This window comes from Syngnathus floridae, chromosome 7 (genome assembly GCF_059516105.1).
Source record: "Syngnathus floridae isolate MCC-2025c chromosome 7, RoL_Sflo_1.0, whole genome shotgun sequence".
Taxonomy (NCBI): domain Eukaryota; kingdom Metazoa; phylum Chordata; class Actinopteri; order Syngnathiformes; family Syngnathidae; genus Syngnathus; species Syngnathus floridae.
The window spans coordinates 9286296-9301189 of NC_142419.1; the positions used below are offsets into that span (position 1 = coordinate 9286296).

General features: G+C 38.4%; 1 protein-coding gene across 4 annotated transcripts in view; it reads right to left on the minus strand.

Annotated features, from left to right (window-relative positions):
• The window catches only part of kirrel3b (kirre like nephrin family adhesion molecule 3b), a 259565-nt gene that overhangs the window by 11684 nt on the left and 232987 nt on the right, over positions 1–14894 (minus strand). For 3 of the 4 annotated variants that reach the window (XM_088381352.1, XM_088381354.1, XM_088381351.1), the window contains exons 9-14: positions 14327–14432; positions 9289–9437; positions 9079–9206; positions 8009–8135; positions 1857–1957; positions 525–735 (exon numbers count right to left, since the gene is read on the minus strand). In XM_088381352.1, the coding sequence (XP_088237478.1) occupies positions 525–735; positions 1857–1957; positions 8009–8135; positions 9079–9206; positions 9289–9437; positions 14327–14432 (822 nt within the window). The remainder of the gene's footprint in view (positions 1–524; positions 736–1856; positions 1958–8008; positions 8136–9078; positions 9207–9288; positions 9438–14326; positions 14433–14894) is intronic. The other variant, XM_088381355.1, reaches the window with a different exon arrangement.

A 14894-nucleotide genomic window follows, 5' to 3' on the forward strand; every position in this document is an offset into this window, starting at 1 on the left:
TTTTAAAACCTTGGAAAGTGTGCACCATAGATTGGAAGATATTATTCATAGTTGAAGAGAGAAATTGTGCTACACTCTCTTTCAATAGACACAAAACTGTCAAACTTTAGTGGAGCTAGATTATACACACATTTGGTCTTGTTTTACGAAGCTTGGGAAATGACATATTTAATGCAGGACTAAATGTTGCCTCGTAAAAAAAGATAGTGTTGGAATTCCATTGATTTGTTAAACAAGTTTATGACTCATTTGTGGTATTCAATTTAGGCTAAACGCTCACAAACTCTCACTAATGATTTTTTTGAAAATATGTCCCAATTTAAGGGGTTCAAATAGCTATACTGAATTTAGCTGTTACGTTGTAACACCAGTCCATCTCAATAGTCTGATGTCATTGTGTCATGTACCACAGTAATCCACTGCTCCTGACAACAACACACACAAGACAGTACGCAAGATTGGTCTCTACTAATTGACACCACATCCACATGAATTGGAAGAGAGGAAGATGGAACCTGTCGGACCTTGGCTCCCACCTTGTTCCTTAAGGCGTATGATCTCAGTGTCTGAGCCAAAGCTGTTCCACGCAGTGCAGTTGTAAATGGTTTGGAAGTCAGCTGGCACAATGTTACTCATGGTCAGTGTAGAAATGACTCCTTCCTCCGTGGTCACCGTCTCCACGGTGTAGCGACCGGATGTTCCAGACTCCAACACTGTCTCTTTCCAGGACCAGGCCTGCGAATGGAGAATGCGTGAGGTAAAGTGGATATCTGCATAGTTCAAAATGTGTGTTCGAAGTGCATAAGGACGTATGGAAGAGGAATGACTCAACATAATGACACGTGGAAGGAATTGAAGCAACAACAAAAGGGCTGTAGGCCAACTCCGCTTTCTATTTAATAAAATGCTTTTCAGTCGCAAGGATGTTGCTCTGTGGAAATGACTGTCATTTGGTACAGTAGGTCCAGCACGCTGACCAAGAATACAAACACTACAGTCTGATAAATTGCTATGTCATTTGCTTTGCCAAAGATGTTTGCTCACTGGACATTCCAGTTGTCATGTTGGTGATTGCTGTGCCCCCTGAGAAGCCCGAGGAGGTGCCATGTCTTGACCTATATGTTTCTATTGTTGATTAGGTGATTGGAGAAACCAGTGGTGACCAGGAGTCTCTGGCTCTTTCAAAGAATAGCGAACAGAATCGCGAACCAACATCATTGGTTGAACCAGTTTGGTTCAGTTGGCTTTCGTTTAATTTATTTACTGGAATAAAATATTCTCTAGAGTAATTCCTTAATAACACTGATCTTCATATATTTTCCATCTTGTTGAAATCCCTGTTTTTGCCTTAGGACTCATTTAATGCCTTGCCTGTTATTTAAAAATGTGACTCACTTAGCTTTGACAAAATAAGGCCAGTGTTTTATTAGTCTTTGTAGGTGAGTTTTGTCATTATTACAAAATATTTTTGTGATAAGGAAATCCATATGATCCAAACATTTTTTTTAATATTTTTTTAATATCTAACGTACGCCAAATTAGCTGATTTTCCTTTGCCTGAAATATGCACACAAACACATGCACATTCACAGACACAAATACATGCAGGTATGCTTGCCACATTAACTATTAGAGCTTTGAGAGCAGCTTGTTTATATTAGATCCATAAATCTTGATGGGATCCTCGCTAACAAAGCATGCATGTAAATCAAACGTGACACAGCAGTTTCAACCTTTTCATATGTGACAAATGGTTATCATAAAACTAATCTTATTTAACATTTTCTCTTCAACAAACAGTTATGCAGCAGCGTGAGATAAGACACAAGGCATCTTTCAAAAAGAAATGTACTCACAATGCGGTCTGGAGGTGGAGTACTTCGAATAAAACATTTGATTTGTCCTTTTTCTCCGTGCAAGGCTTGTTGTGTCTGAGTGCTGGAGATGGTGGGTGGACCTGTGTATATTCACACAAACCCACAAAAAGGATAAAAATAAAACATTCATATATGATAAACCATCTGATTTGACATTTTGGTCTAATTATTTACAGTAACAAAAGTATTAGTTGAAAAACAGAGTAGAATAGAGCAGATTGTGGGCTGAAATGAAAAATGTTGCCCTCATTTAATGTTTAATGTTGGAATCCATTTTCTAATCATTCTTTTTTTTTGCAGTGTCTTCATGGTGTAACACAGGTAAACCTTTCATGTTTTCCGACCAAGTTCTCATGGACTGTGATTGATGAAGTCTTTCGTAATTCAGGACTCCATGGAAAAGATGTATTGCAATGTCTCCTCCCATTGTATTGTCTATCCAAGGACATGCAAGGACTGAATGAAGGGCATACGACTTTTTTGATTTATGGCTTGTTTGACTTTTTCGCCAAGAAAAAGCATACTGGGCTGCAATGGTGCAGCATCTCATGGTGTAATCGGGATATCATAGAGTCAAGGAGAAATACTGTGTTGCATATCCCTGGAGAGATAAACAAACTGCTGTGTTTTACCATGTGTTATACCGACAAACAAAAAAATGTGAACCTGTCTGCAGTTTCCTTGAATGTCATGTTTTTTAAATCATTAAATGAAGATGTCAAACTTTTAGAGATCCTGCCTGAGCTGTTCAGCCCAGCTGGACAGTCTGACATTTGCTATGTGGGCTGTTCACACCAGGTGACCACACTCATTGAGATGTCACACTTGACTCAATTCCTCTCGCCTCGTTTGTTTTCCACTGATCAACTATGTTTTACGTAGTCGCATTGTGACAACAGTTTAATCTGCGCTCGGTCTGGCCCTGGCATAATTCAGTTCCTGAGAGGCTGGAAAAATGACTCAACAACTATTTTGGTAAATCTCGCCTGCTCGCTTCGTGCCAAGCAGAAGTTTTACATTTCAAAAGAACCTCAAGTGACACCATCTCCCGCTCCATGCTGGAGAAAGCAGAGCAGATTTTCCAATAGAAAACAAGACAAGGACATCATCAAACATCCAGTGATGTTTCAGGTTAAAGACGTGTGTTTTGAGGGGTGGTGCATGAGGCTTCTTGTTGATTAGTGAGAACAACTCGCTTCACTTGCCAACCACCTCCAAACTCTCCGCCAGCTCTACACTGATACATAATTGCAGTTTATTACCTGTCTCTTATTAAAATGTATTAACATTTTAATGAGTTGTTACCAGATGGAACCTTGGTATCCGACTAGAAGACTGCAAAACAAACATTGCCATTAACTTGAGAAATCCGTAGAACGATCTTGTCTTTTTTTTCCAATGATTTGCCTCTAAGGACATACAGCCTGTAAACATAGAGCAAGCTCGATTTCTTGCAGGCAGCAAATGGCTTAGGGTCTGAGCAAAATAAAGGATCTATTCTATGGATTGGTCTTGCAAATGAGGGGCATAATTAATGTTATCTCCCTGAGTCAGTTCAAAAGTGCGTTGACGTTGAAAAAACAAAACTCAAAACACTTTGTTATCATGGCAGTGGGCGGCACTACACCACATCAATGTTCGCAGCAGGGGAGGTCATCAAAGATTGGGCAGCAATTTATCATGAACACAGGAGTGTACATTGCAATCTGATTACCTAACCTCTGTGTGGGTGTCAAAAGGCCAGCACTTATATTTCCCATAGAAAACAAGCTCTATCTTAGAAGTGAAAAAGTGTTTTTGAGTTCGATTTTGTTCTTGTGAAATAAGAGGGAATAAAGCAGGCACGGAAGAACAAAACTGTCTGGTACATGGTCATGGTGGCCACGGAGGAGGTCGGGAGAATCCTTTGTAACAGGATGCTGTCAGCATAGAGCTAAAATAGTAAGAATGAGCTCTACTAAGTGATGAATCACAATAAACATTCAGTTTAATTTTTGCAAATTTAGTATTCTTTCAATCACAAACTGCTTTGCATTTTGTATATAATGCATGTAACCATGGTGTTCACTGACATTTCAGCTCTTCAAGCAAATTACGAGCATTACGAAAATAATAGCAAATTACGAAATGGTGCTTAATGTTTATTCATGCCATATAATCTGACTTTTTCAATTGAACCTGGAGTAGGGTGACGTACATTCATCTATTATTTTTCTATACCACTGGTTGCTGACGTACATCTAGCTATTATTTTTCTATACCACTGGTATCTGATCAATTATTCATTTTCACATTCACCCATATGGATCATTTAGATTCCTCAAGTCACCTAACTTGTATGTATTTGCAATGAGGGAGTGCTGAGAAAATGAGAACAAGAAAACATGGTAATGCCACACAACGTCCTGAACCAAGACTTGAACCTAGAACATCTCGACTATAATCATTTGTGTGCCTGACAGACATTCAACATGGATTTTTAGCATAAAAACAGAAATGATTGACCAGTATGCTTTCATTTGTCTAACCAAACAATATAACTAAACATAAAATCAAGCAAGCATAGGTGGTGCGTAACATGTCCCAGAAACTCTCAATAGGTAGTATAGAGCTGTGGCATGTTGGGTAAAGTTTTATTTCATATGTTGAGCTTCAGGGGATATCTACTGGAAATTGCTATTTATAGAAAACTGTATGGCATACAAAGACAATTATATAATAAAAATAATCATAGAGAATATTTTTGCTAGACTTGTGTGCAGGAGAAAATCAGTTAAAATTCCATAAAACCAAGTGGGTTTTTTTTTTATTTTGCTGCTCTCCTTTTCCAACCACAGTTGAGTTTATGAACCAATTGTATTATTTGACTCTTCTAGATGGCAGTCATCATTTAATATCAGACTGAATCCACACCAACTTGCCATTTTTTAAACCCCTTTTGTTTCAACCAGAAAATGCCATCTAGAGGAGCAAATTTGAAGCTTCACTATCCCATCATTAGCTGAAAGTTTCAGCTCTATTTTGAAAAATGACTGTGATCTAATGGAATAAATACTCAACAATTGGCTCATGAAGCATTTTGAAGCTTCATTTTCCAATCACTATTATAGTTGCGCTTCACACATAATCTTGTCAGAGCAGCAGTACATACTGTTCCTGCCACACGCAGTGAGTGTATCACTCTTCTTGGTCAAATATAAAATACACCTTAAATCCACTTTTCACCCTCATTAACTTGCTATTTTCTTTCATGTGTGGGATTAAATAAGTTTAAAGAAGGTTGAAAAGCTCATTAAAAGTCTGTCAAGCAAGAAAAATGGCAAGAAATAAAAGATTTATATTGGCCTGATGCTCTGTGGCGTGGGATTTTGAAGACCTCCTGTTGACTTGCTGTGATTACACGATCTCCCCTTAGGTTGTTCTTTCAATCATTTTATACTTAGTATTTACACAATCGCACTTGGAGTTGAGAGGAAAATGTATCATATTAACACCTATTGATATAATATGAATGTATGGCGTCTATGTAAAGAAGATCTTTTCAGTCTTCTGTAAAATGGCTGTAAATGAGCTGCACAGGCACTACAGATACTATAAGATTATCTGAAATTATTAAGCATATAGTATTTAAGTTTAATAAACCTTTCAATTTCTGCTCTTGACATCCCCCAAACATTTCATACACATGACAATTGTTTATTTAAATTACAAAGAAAAGTCTCAGACATGTATGATAATTAGTTTTTGCTTTCGTGGACAACCACAGAATTTGGATAATACATACAGCGGAGAAGCTCTCTCTAAGTCACATGTGTCAAACTCAAGGCCCGGGGGCCAGATACGGCCCGCCACATCATTTTATGTGGCCCGCGAAGACAAATTGTGCATCAAATTCGTCTGATTTGAAAACGAGTTATTTGTTTGTTTGTTTTGTAGCTTTTACTGTGTATAATATGAGGTGCTCATACATTTATTTGGGTTGACAGTCATAATGGCCCTCCGAAAGAAGCTATGACTACAATGCGGCCCGCGATAAAAATGTGTTTGACACCCCTGCTCTACGTATTTGGACAATTTTAAGATAGAAAAAAGTTAAACAATGAATCAATTATCAAAATAATTGTCAAATGATTTGATAATCGATGAGTTGACTAACATGGATAGATGTGTCCAGCCTTCTACCATGTAACCTCATTTGAGGTGCTGATGAACAAATTCACTGTGAGTGTATGAGAAGAGTAAGCAATATGTATCCATTAGTGACTTCAACACAAACTGCCTCCCCTGCTCACTGTTTGATTCTAATTAAATTAAAGTCTTCCCCAGGGAAAATCAGCAATCCTTGTGTCGATGCGTTGTGCCACAGTGGGAGTCGGCAACACAACGCGCCACAGAGGAGTGAGACAGACGGAATGACACATGCAATTTAAATGAAGTCGTTAAAGGGCTTGGAGGATCACTGCGGGGAAAACAAACAATAAAGAAATTTGAACGTTCAGCTGAGACTTGAGCGTTACACCATTGACTCTGGTTGTCGCAGTGGTATCATAGTCTGTATTATGTCAACGCAACTTTGTGAAATTGGAATAGATTTTTGCACATCGATATAACAAGGTAAAGAGAAGAATTATTTTTTTTGTTTCCTTTTTCTGTTTGCTTCGCGACAGAGCTGCTTTTTTTGTGTGAACTGTGTTTGCTCATTTCATAACTCCTCTTGAGAAGTGATATGCAGTAATTTTTGTATAATGACTGCACTTTAACTGCAAGACATATCTCAATGTGAATAAAAAGATTCATTTTTTACCATTCTTTGGCAGGAATCTGAAGTGCCTTTCTAGCTATTGAAGATACTCGGGTTATGGGCTGCTTAGAGACGCTTGCCCTTATCCACAGTAGCAAAACTGTCACATGTAAACACAAGCACGGTGTTTACGCTTTTACATGTTGGACAATCAAATTGGCCTCCAGTGCAAACTAAAAATGACTTGAAATGCCTCATGCGGTTTGGGAAATGAATGTCAATTATTCAGGAGGGCCAAAATTAATGTGAGAGGTTTTTGAATGTCAAATACTAATTCAGGTAAGATACGGGTAAACACAGCAGATTTTAGGAATAATAATAAAAAAGGCATTCAAATCTCACTCGAGCACACTTTGTAAAGACAACATAAAAATAATCTGCTGCTTGTGTTCTTCCCGAGGACATTTGGAGTTGCACTCCATTGTAATCCTAATTAAAACTATCCATCTGCTTTCTCCTTCTCATCATGTATTCTGTTTACTTATTGAGGCTATACAGCGGAAGGCCGCTGGTAGATTTCATTAAGTCAAAACAATGGAATTAGTCATGACTTTGTCTGACGCCTCATCTTGCCTTCACTTTCAACCATATTGATGGCGGTTCAAGGAAAGTCCCGGTTTTCATCTGGTGCTACAGGGGGGGATTCTGTCAGCCCATTCCTTCTGATATGCAAAGCTAACATCTGAGTTTGAAAAGGAAAATCCCCACACATTCCATTTTCTTCTTGATGTATTTTCATCCCCAAATCAGGACATAGTTGCTTACAGGCAAACACTTTTGTTGGCTTTCAAAATGTATGATACATTGTCAGCATTAAGTACACATTATTTTGGAAGACTCTGAAAAAAACAACCATGTTATTCCAGCAGCATCATTTTCGAGCAGATTTACCATTATCCTAGGCTGTTTTTGCGTGGACCACCTGACAAATAAGGGACACCGAAGAGTCCATGCCACAGTGCAATGTTCCCAGAATACCAAGCAGCACTAATGAAGTCATTTGTTTGATGGTTGCCAGGTCTCCCACCGAGGCCAATAATTATTAGTCTGTCAGTGCCTCAGCAAAAGCCGTGTCCATGTGTCTCTTGCGGATTGTCTTGGAAATTGTCTCCATTTATGCCCTGACCATTTATCCCCACCAGACTACATAAACCAAAAGTTGAGATGCTTTCACAATCTGACAAATTTTCAATATTTCTATAAGATCTCTATTATTAAAGCACAAGGCGATTCAACAATTAGTTTTAGAATGTGTTATGAACCCTGAGATTGACATGCATGTTTTTTTTTCTCGTAAATTACATGTGTCCAAATACTGTATACATCTTACCGTTTACAGTGAGAGCAACTTCCTTCTCCCCTGCGCCAACTCTTGGGACAACAGCACGACAAACATATTTCCCAGCATCCTCCTGCCGCACTGATTTCAGTGTTAGAAGGTTTTCATTGCTAAGGACCTGTGAGTAATATGAGAAAAAAATATAAATAAAAAGCAACGTCAATACACAATACGCTTCCAAATATGAAATAGTAATAAAGGAAAATTACAAAGGGGGGGAAAGCATTGCAGTATGTGGACTGTTGGATACTATAAAGGGCACCTCTTCTCAATTATTAAAATCCAATTTAGGTTCTAAGCTCAGTGAAATAAAGGGGTTCTTGCTGGCCTTCCATGATGAGAAAGAGAGGTGGAATGAGTTGGAATGTGGGGATCAAACCTATAAATAACATGTTATTGGAGGTCACCAAAGAGTTTGGACTAATGACCTCCAAGTTTCTTTACAAAACAATGATGATGTCAAAGGCAACAAAACATATTTACTCTCTATATTTCCTACGCAACTGGGCCTTGTATACCCCTGAGGTTGCTAACCCTGCATGTTTTTTTCTTTAGCTTTTATCAACACTTATTGAAAAGGAGGACGAGCCTCAGAGGGGACATACTGTGATATGGAAAATGAACTCTGAAACAAAATATGTATTTTGCTATATGCCTGTTGCCAAAAAATGTGTGTTTTTGAGCTATTTCTTTTTTTAATTTCCGTAGTAACTGACATGATTATCATTTTCAATAAACACCCTAAATCCACAATCTGAAATATTATAAACACAAAGCCAAAAGGTAAGCTGCATTCAGATTTGAGGTGAATACATGTAGGCAATATATTCTTAGTAAAAAATAGTCAGTATGTGATTTCCTCAAAATGTCCACAATATTGTGTTATAAGTGGGTGCTTGCTTTCTCCCCTACACTCTGGGCTCAAGTTAAGAAATCGTATTGAATATTTGTACTTCCAATATTGCCGATGTGGTGAAAAAAGTACATATTGAAATGAAACTGAGAAATTTGCAAGCATTCTGGATCAGATTGTGTTTGAGTTTGAAAAAAACAACACTTACCACTCCAGAACCTCTCTTCATCCACACTATGGTAAGCGAAGGATTTCCTGTCCAGGCACAATTGAATACAGCATCAGATCCGAGGTCCACCTGCAAGGACTGAGGCTCTGCTGCCATGCGAGGCCCGACTGTTGAGGAAAATACCACAGACTTTATGATCAGGGAAGTAGAAAAAACCCCAGAAAGGCACGCTTTTATGGTAACACTCACAGTAGACATCGACATTACGGCTAACGTTGGTGCTGCCAAGTTGGTTTGTAACTGCACAGGAAACCGGCTCTGTGTAGAAGGAGTGGTCCACAATCACCTCATACGTGTCGCCGGAGACCTCCTTTATTATACTTCCTCCTTTGGCCCACCTAGTAAAAGGATTTGAAAGGATGGTGAGGAATGGCAAATGGACTAAAGAAAAGTGGGAAAAAAGCATTTCAACTGGTTTTATTCTCCCCTCTTCAGGTGGATATTTCTTTCTTTGGGTGAATAGGAGAATGTTTTACTATGCTGGCCATGCTACAACAAGGTCCCTGGCAGCTAGAAGCCATTGGACCATTTTCGATACAAGCCAGGAAGAAAAAAAACAACCTCATAGTGAAGAATTCACAGTGCCACCCGCTAAGATTTACAACTCTTATTACTCTATGTGTAGGAAAAAGGAATATGTTCCACAAAGTTGCAGTTACACCTGAAATGTTGCTCCCGTTTTGACTACCTTCCTACTTTAGGTCAGTCAGACATTTTTAGCCCAATGTGTCAGGCATTTATCTGATTTTTCATAACAATATGAACAGTACAGTTCAGATATTTTACAATCCAACCCAGGACTCTGTCGCATGTTTGGATATGTATCCAATGTGACTGTCGTAGGATGACCTGTCATCAAAAGGCAAAACAAAACAAAACACAATGTCTTAACTATACAGACAGGCATAAAAAGCAATGACATTTGTTTTGCAATATACGTAAATGACAAGTTCAGATTTAAAAAAAAAAAAAATCTGAACAGGCTGTCTTGCCCTGCAGTGTGACTGTAGCCATGGATGCATCTTACACATTAATGCAGTAGTTAGAGCCAAAAATCTACCCCAGATGTTGCAAAGTCACCTGTGTGGAATGTTAATGTGAAGAGCTTCACTCTAATTTCAATTACGAAGATACTAGTTTGAGAGATGTAACAAATAACAATGGCGCCAGTGTCATGTATCTGTAGCACGGCATGTATTTCTGCCAATATTGAGAGGCAGAAGCGTCCCAGCAGAGGGAACTCTTTTGTTCTCCATAACTAAAGTGGGGCCAGGCTTGATTGAAACGCTATCATATCAATGAGAAAAAAAGATGACCTCATTCAATCACTAACTAAATTTCAGCAGGATATTAATTGAGCATCAAAGGATTTTCTTTTTGGGGCAGTGTATCTAATTAGTCATGTTCTGGTTAATCAGTCACACTGGTCGGTTTTGTCCAATCTTGCCAAAATATATCGGCCACTGCATGTACTGTACAGTATTAGGGAGTACATGGGATATGTTTTGGGATATCAATGTTTTGCAAGTATAGATACGATGTTTCTCCAAGGTTTAATAGAAATGCAGAGAAATGTGTCAATGGAAGAGAGACAGTGAATGATTGGAAAAAAAAGTCAGTGATAATCACTAGAGATGATTTAATTTGCATTCCTAAACGAGTATCATCTCAAGCCGTTTTAATGACAACGATGATAAAGATGATGCCAATGATATAATTACATTCGGGACAATAGTGACAGTGCTAAGGATGATCGTGGAGATGATGGAGTAATTGGTGATGACAGCAGTGTTATCAATCTTGGTGCAAATTACTCTGAGCAGGAAGTTGGAAATCATTGTGGAAACAGAAATTCAGTGAGTCCTATTTGGTATGTGCTGTGGAATTTTCAACTGTCTTGAAATCTACAGTAGGCATGGTGTTTCTTAACTTGGTGAAATTCACAATAATTGCAGCATCTTCAGTATTTTTCTCAATGCATTGACAGCTCTAAGGGGAAACTGTTAATAGATAATGACATTATTTTTAGGGTTACAGATAGGACCTAGAAGTAAGTGTGCTATGTGGGGGAAAAGTAGGACACATATTAAATATTATTTCATCAGTGGTCAGGTTTAGTTCACTCTGAAATGAAATTGTAATTTTAGAAGGGCATCTATGTGATTTCCAAAGTCATATTATGCAAAAACATTTGCATACACATCTAAATTAAGTAGCACATCATTATGTGTTAGTATTACCAAATTATACTGTAGTCCACCAATACAAAAATGAAACATTTGTCAAGGGCAAAAAAAACAAAAACATGCTGCTTTATTTGCAACAAGTCAAGGTTTGACACCAATTTGGTCAGTCAAAATAAATTTAGAAGAACAACGCATCAGAACATCTAAATAATCCAAAGAGGGGCATGCAAATAATGAGCTTTGTTGACGCTCTGGTGCATAGTTCTATGCAGCAGACATGGGACCTAATTTCTTTGTTTGCCACTCTTTGCAATCTCTAGTGGCTTCTTGTTTATTTCTGGAGAAAATCTGGATTCTTCATCAAAGGTTGAAAATTGGATTGCATCCCTGCTGGCTCTACTTACTATACGATTACAATAAACACATTCCCAATATGCCTTTCTCCAGTCATGTGTCTTTTGGATGGTCAAGTCACATGGTCTCAGCTTTCATTACTTGAATAAACCCACATCAACCACTAATTTGCAATTGTCAAGTCGCTAATGATCGAGCCTAGCTATAACCAAAGGGCTCAATGATCCCTTCTTAATTTCTTTCTTTCGGTTTTCATTCTTTCATTCTCTTTCTTGTTTTCTTTATTAGTTTTAGTTTTATTTATTTATTCTAGTTGTATTTATTTATTTTCTTTATTTCTTTATTGCCTTAGCAAATGCTGTTGACTAATGTCGTGCATCCAAAGAGTTCATGACATTAGTTGTTTCTTAAGTCTCAATGCTTCAAGTTAGATTAATGGGTGATCCCAAGTGGTGTTAGTCATCAGAAACCTCTATGACTTTTGCCCACTGTGGGAAATATCTCGGACCCTTGTTTCAAGTCTCTGGTAAATGGAGGGTTGCAAAGTGATGCAGTGCACACTGGGAATGGATGGCTCTCCCAGGGATGGCAAAGGGGTCGTTCATCTAAGAGCTATCCTGTCCTTGTGCATTATCTGATCTGGGATAGACAGAGTGTTTTAGCACTGAATAATAGCCCCACATTGCTTGATCAGCTTCCTGCCCTCCTCGAGTGATACTGCTCTCCAGACGGTGAATTTTTGGGGGTTCTCACGAGTCAAAGGCTTTCAGGCATGCATTATGGACCCCCAAAATCCCCACTCTACCATCCACCTCCAAATGCCAATAGTGCATAGAATGGTGAAGTGCTTATATTAACTGCAGAGACATCTGAAGCAGAAGACTTTTGAAAGAGAAGTTTTAGCAGTGAGTGAGAGTGTGGCTCTAACCTTGAAGTATCAAAAGTCATTAGACTGTCTGGATATTATTGAATGCTCTTGCGTCAGTCACAAAAAGCCAGACACCGCAGCAAGATCGAAGGTAAAAGAGGTGGCCACGTCAACTAAAAGAAACCACCCTAAGTGCAGGTTGTTGATAATTGAAATAATAAACATAGTGAAGACGAAGGGTCGAATAAGTCCATGTACGAAATGGAAGCTGAATTTTGAATGTGTGACGTGGTGACTCATGGTGACATTTTCTTTGTAAACGAGTGACTTGCCTTAATTTGACCCGATGGTGGTGCTGCTACAGGAAGATGCTGCATCGTCTGACCATCTAAACTAACAGGGTTCACCCTCCTAAGGTTATTAATGTCATCAGTACAAAGTTTGTATGACAAGATATACTAATTCTAAATTTAGAGCTTGGAATGATGGTCACGCTAGGTAAGTCACTCATGGGTATTATTATGTAAATCAGTTTGCTCTGAAGGTTTGTTGTCTGTTTATGGTACAGACAGATAAATCAAGAGCATAAGGCCTCCAGCCATGCATACTGCTGGTCCAAAGTCATTGAAAGAAAAGGAAAAAAAAACACCTGCCGGTGCATCTTAGTTCTTTATATCCGGGGGAGAATTGTGCCTCAAGCATTGATCCAGTCACATAACAATTGAGGTGAAATCTCTTTGCAGGTGCAATAGACACCCTGTCTCTGCTGTGCACCCACACTATCAAATACAAACCTTGTTTTCAACAATATCACTGAAACCCGACCCGCCACCCACCCCCACCACACTCTTTTTCAAAAGGCCAGAACCCATCAAAAAAGGCAACATCTCTGTTTTGCCACCTGTGAGTGTGTTGTACATCCATTTTATTTCTCAGTAGCATTACACGACTCATGGTCAGCCAAATCCTTTTGCTATCGATTTCATTCCATTTATTTTCCACCGGGTTTTTAAACAAAACTCCCACACAGTAAAAAAAAGAAAAAAAACTCTGGATAAATAAGATTGGCAGTGCTCTTTCTGAGCCCCCTCAAAAGAATGTATGAGTGCAATTAATACCCATTTTGTTGTATAACTGAGAACGTGCATATTATCCACACGCTTAGAAATCAAGTGATGGAACACATTTGAAACTCTTAGAAACTGAAAATAAAATGAGTGCTCGCTAGAATAAAAATGAGAATCTATAGATAAACAATAATGCCATTACACAGCAATGTATGCAAACCAAATAGCTGTAACATTGAAATCTTGACCACGAAGCAAAAAGTTCCAAGTTTGACATGACGAGACCACAGTTCATGAGTTTGTGATATCTCTACGTTTATTTTTATAGTTCAGCGGCTACCTCAAGCGATCCAATACAAGGTGGATTCAAATCTGTGCAAATATAATAATGCTTGCTTTGAACTGACAATGTCATGAAGATATTCATTTATTTCAGCGGAGCAAAATGACTACACAAAAAAAATTAACCCCACTTAGTTTGATAAACAAACAATAATAAATTAACACCTCTTAGTGGGTCTTACCATGTTTGTAAAGGTGCATACTGAGATAGAACTGCTGTGTTAAATCTTATCATCTTAACTAATTAACTGTCAGCTAAATATAACTTACATATTGGAAATGAAATTAGTGAGTAGACCTGCAAATCGGGGATTTGGCTTCGCTGCATATCTTGACCTTTAGCTCCCAAAATACTACATATTACAGTTTCTAGCCATTGTATGCCCATTCCGTGGGGATATTGACCTCACCTGTAAAGCGTGACAGGAGGGTTGGCCTTTGCAGAGCAGTGAAATCTCACAAGGTTTCCCTCAAGAACTGGCTGAGGCTCCACTGAGAGATTGACAAGAGGCAGATCTAAAGGAGAGCACAAGCACAAGCAAGTTATATAAAGTCAGTGTCTGAACTGAACGGAAGGATTAATAACATCCAACATATTTGCTTCAAAAAATGAGAAATGTTAACACAGTGTATGGAATTTGCCCAAGGGTGTCCATTAGGTCAATTGGAATTAACGAGTTGCTCACAAAGGGAGAGAAGGTCAATTCCATGGCATTATTTTATTCACTGCCAGCCTGCCCAATTTTATACTATTGAAAGCTGCCTGTCAAATACAAGTAGACTTTAGGCTATCATCATCATCATCATCATCATCATCATCATCATCATCATCATCATCATCATCATCATCCGTTATGAACTTTGTATCAGTAGCTTACTTACGTGGACACTCTTGCCCTAATCAAAAGGTAAAACAGTAATCACATTTATTCCCACTTTTACTGAAATAAAAAACATTTTCAAAATGTTTTCTGTGTG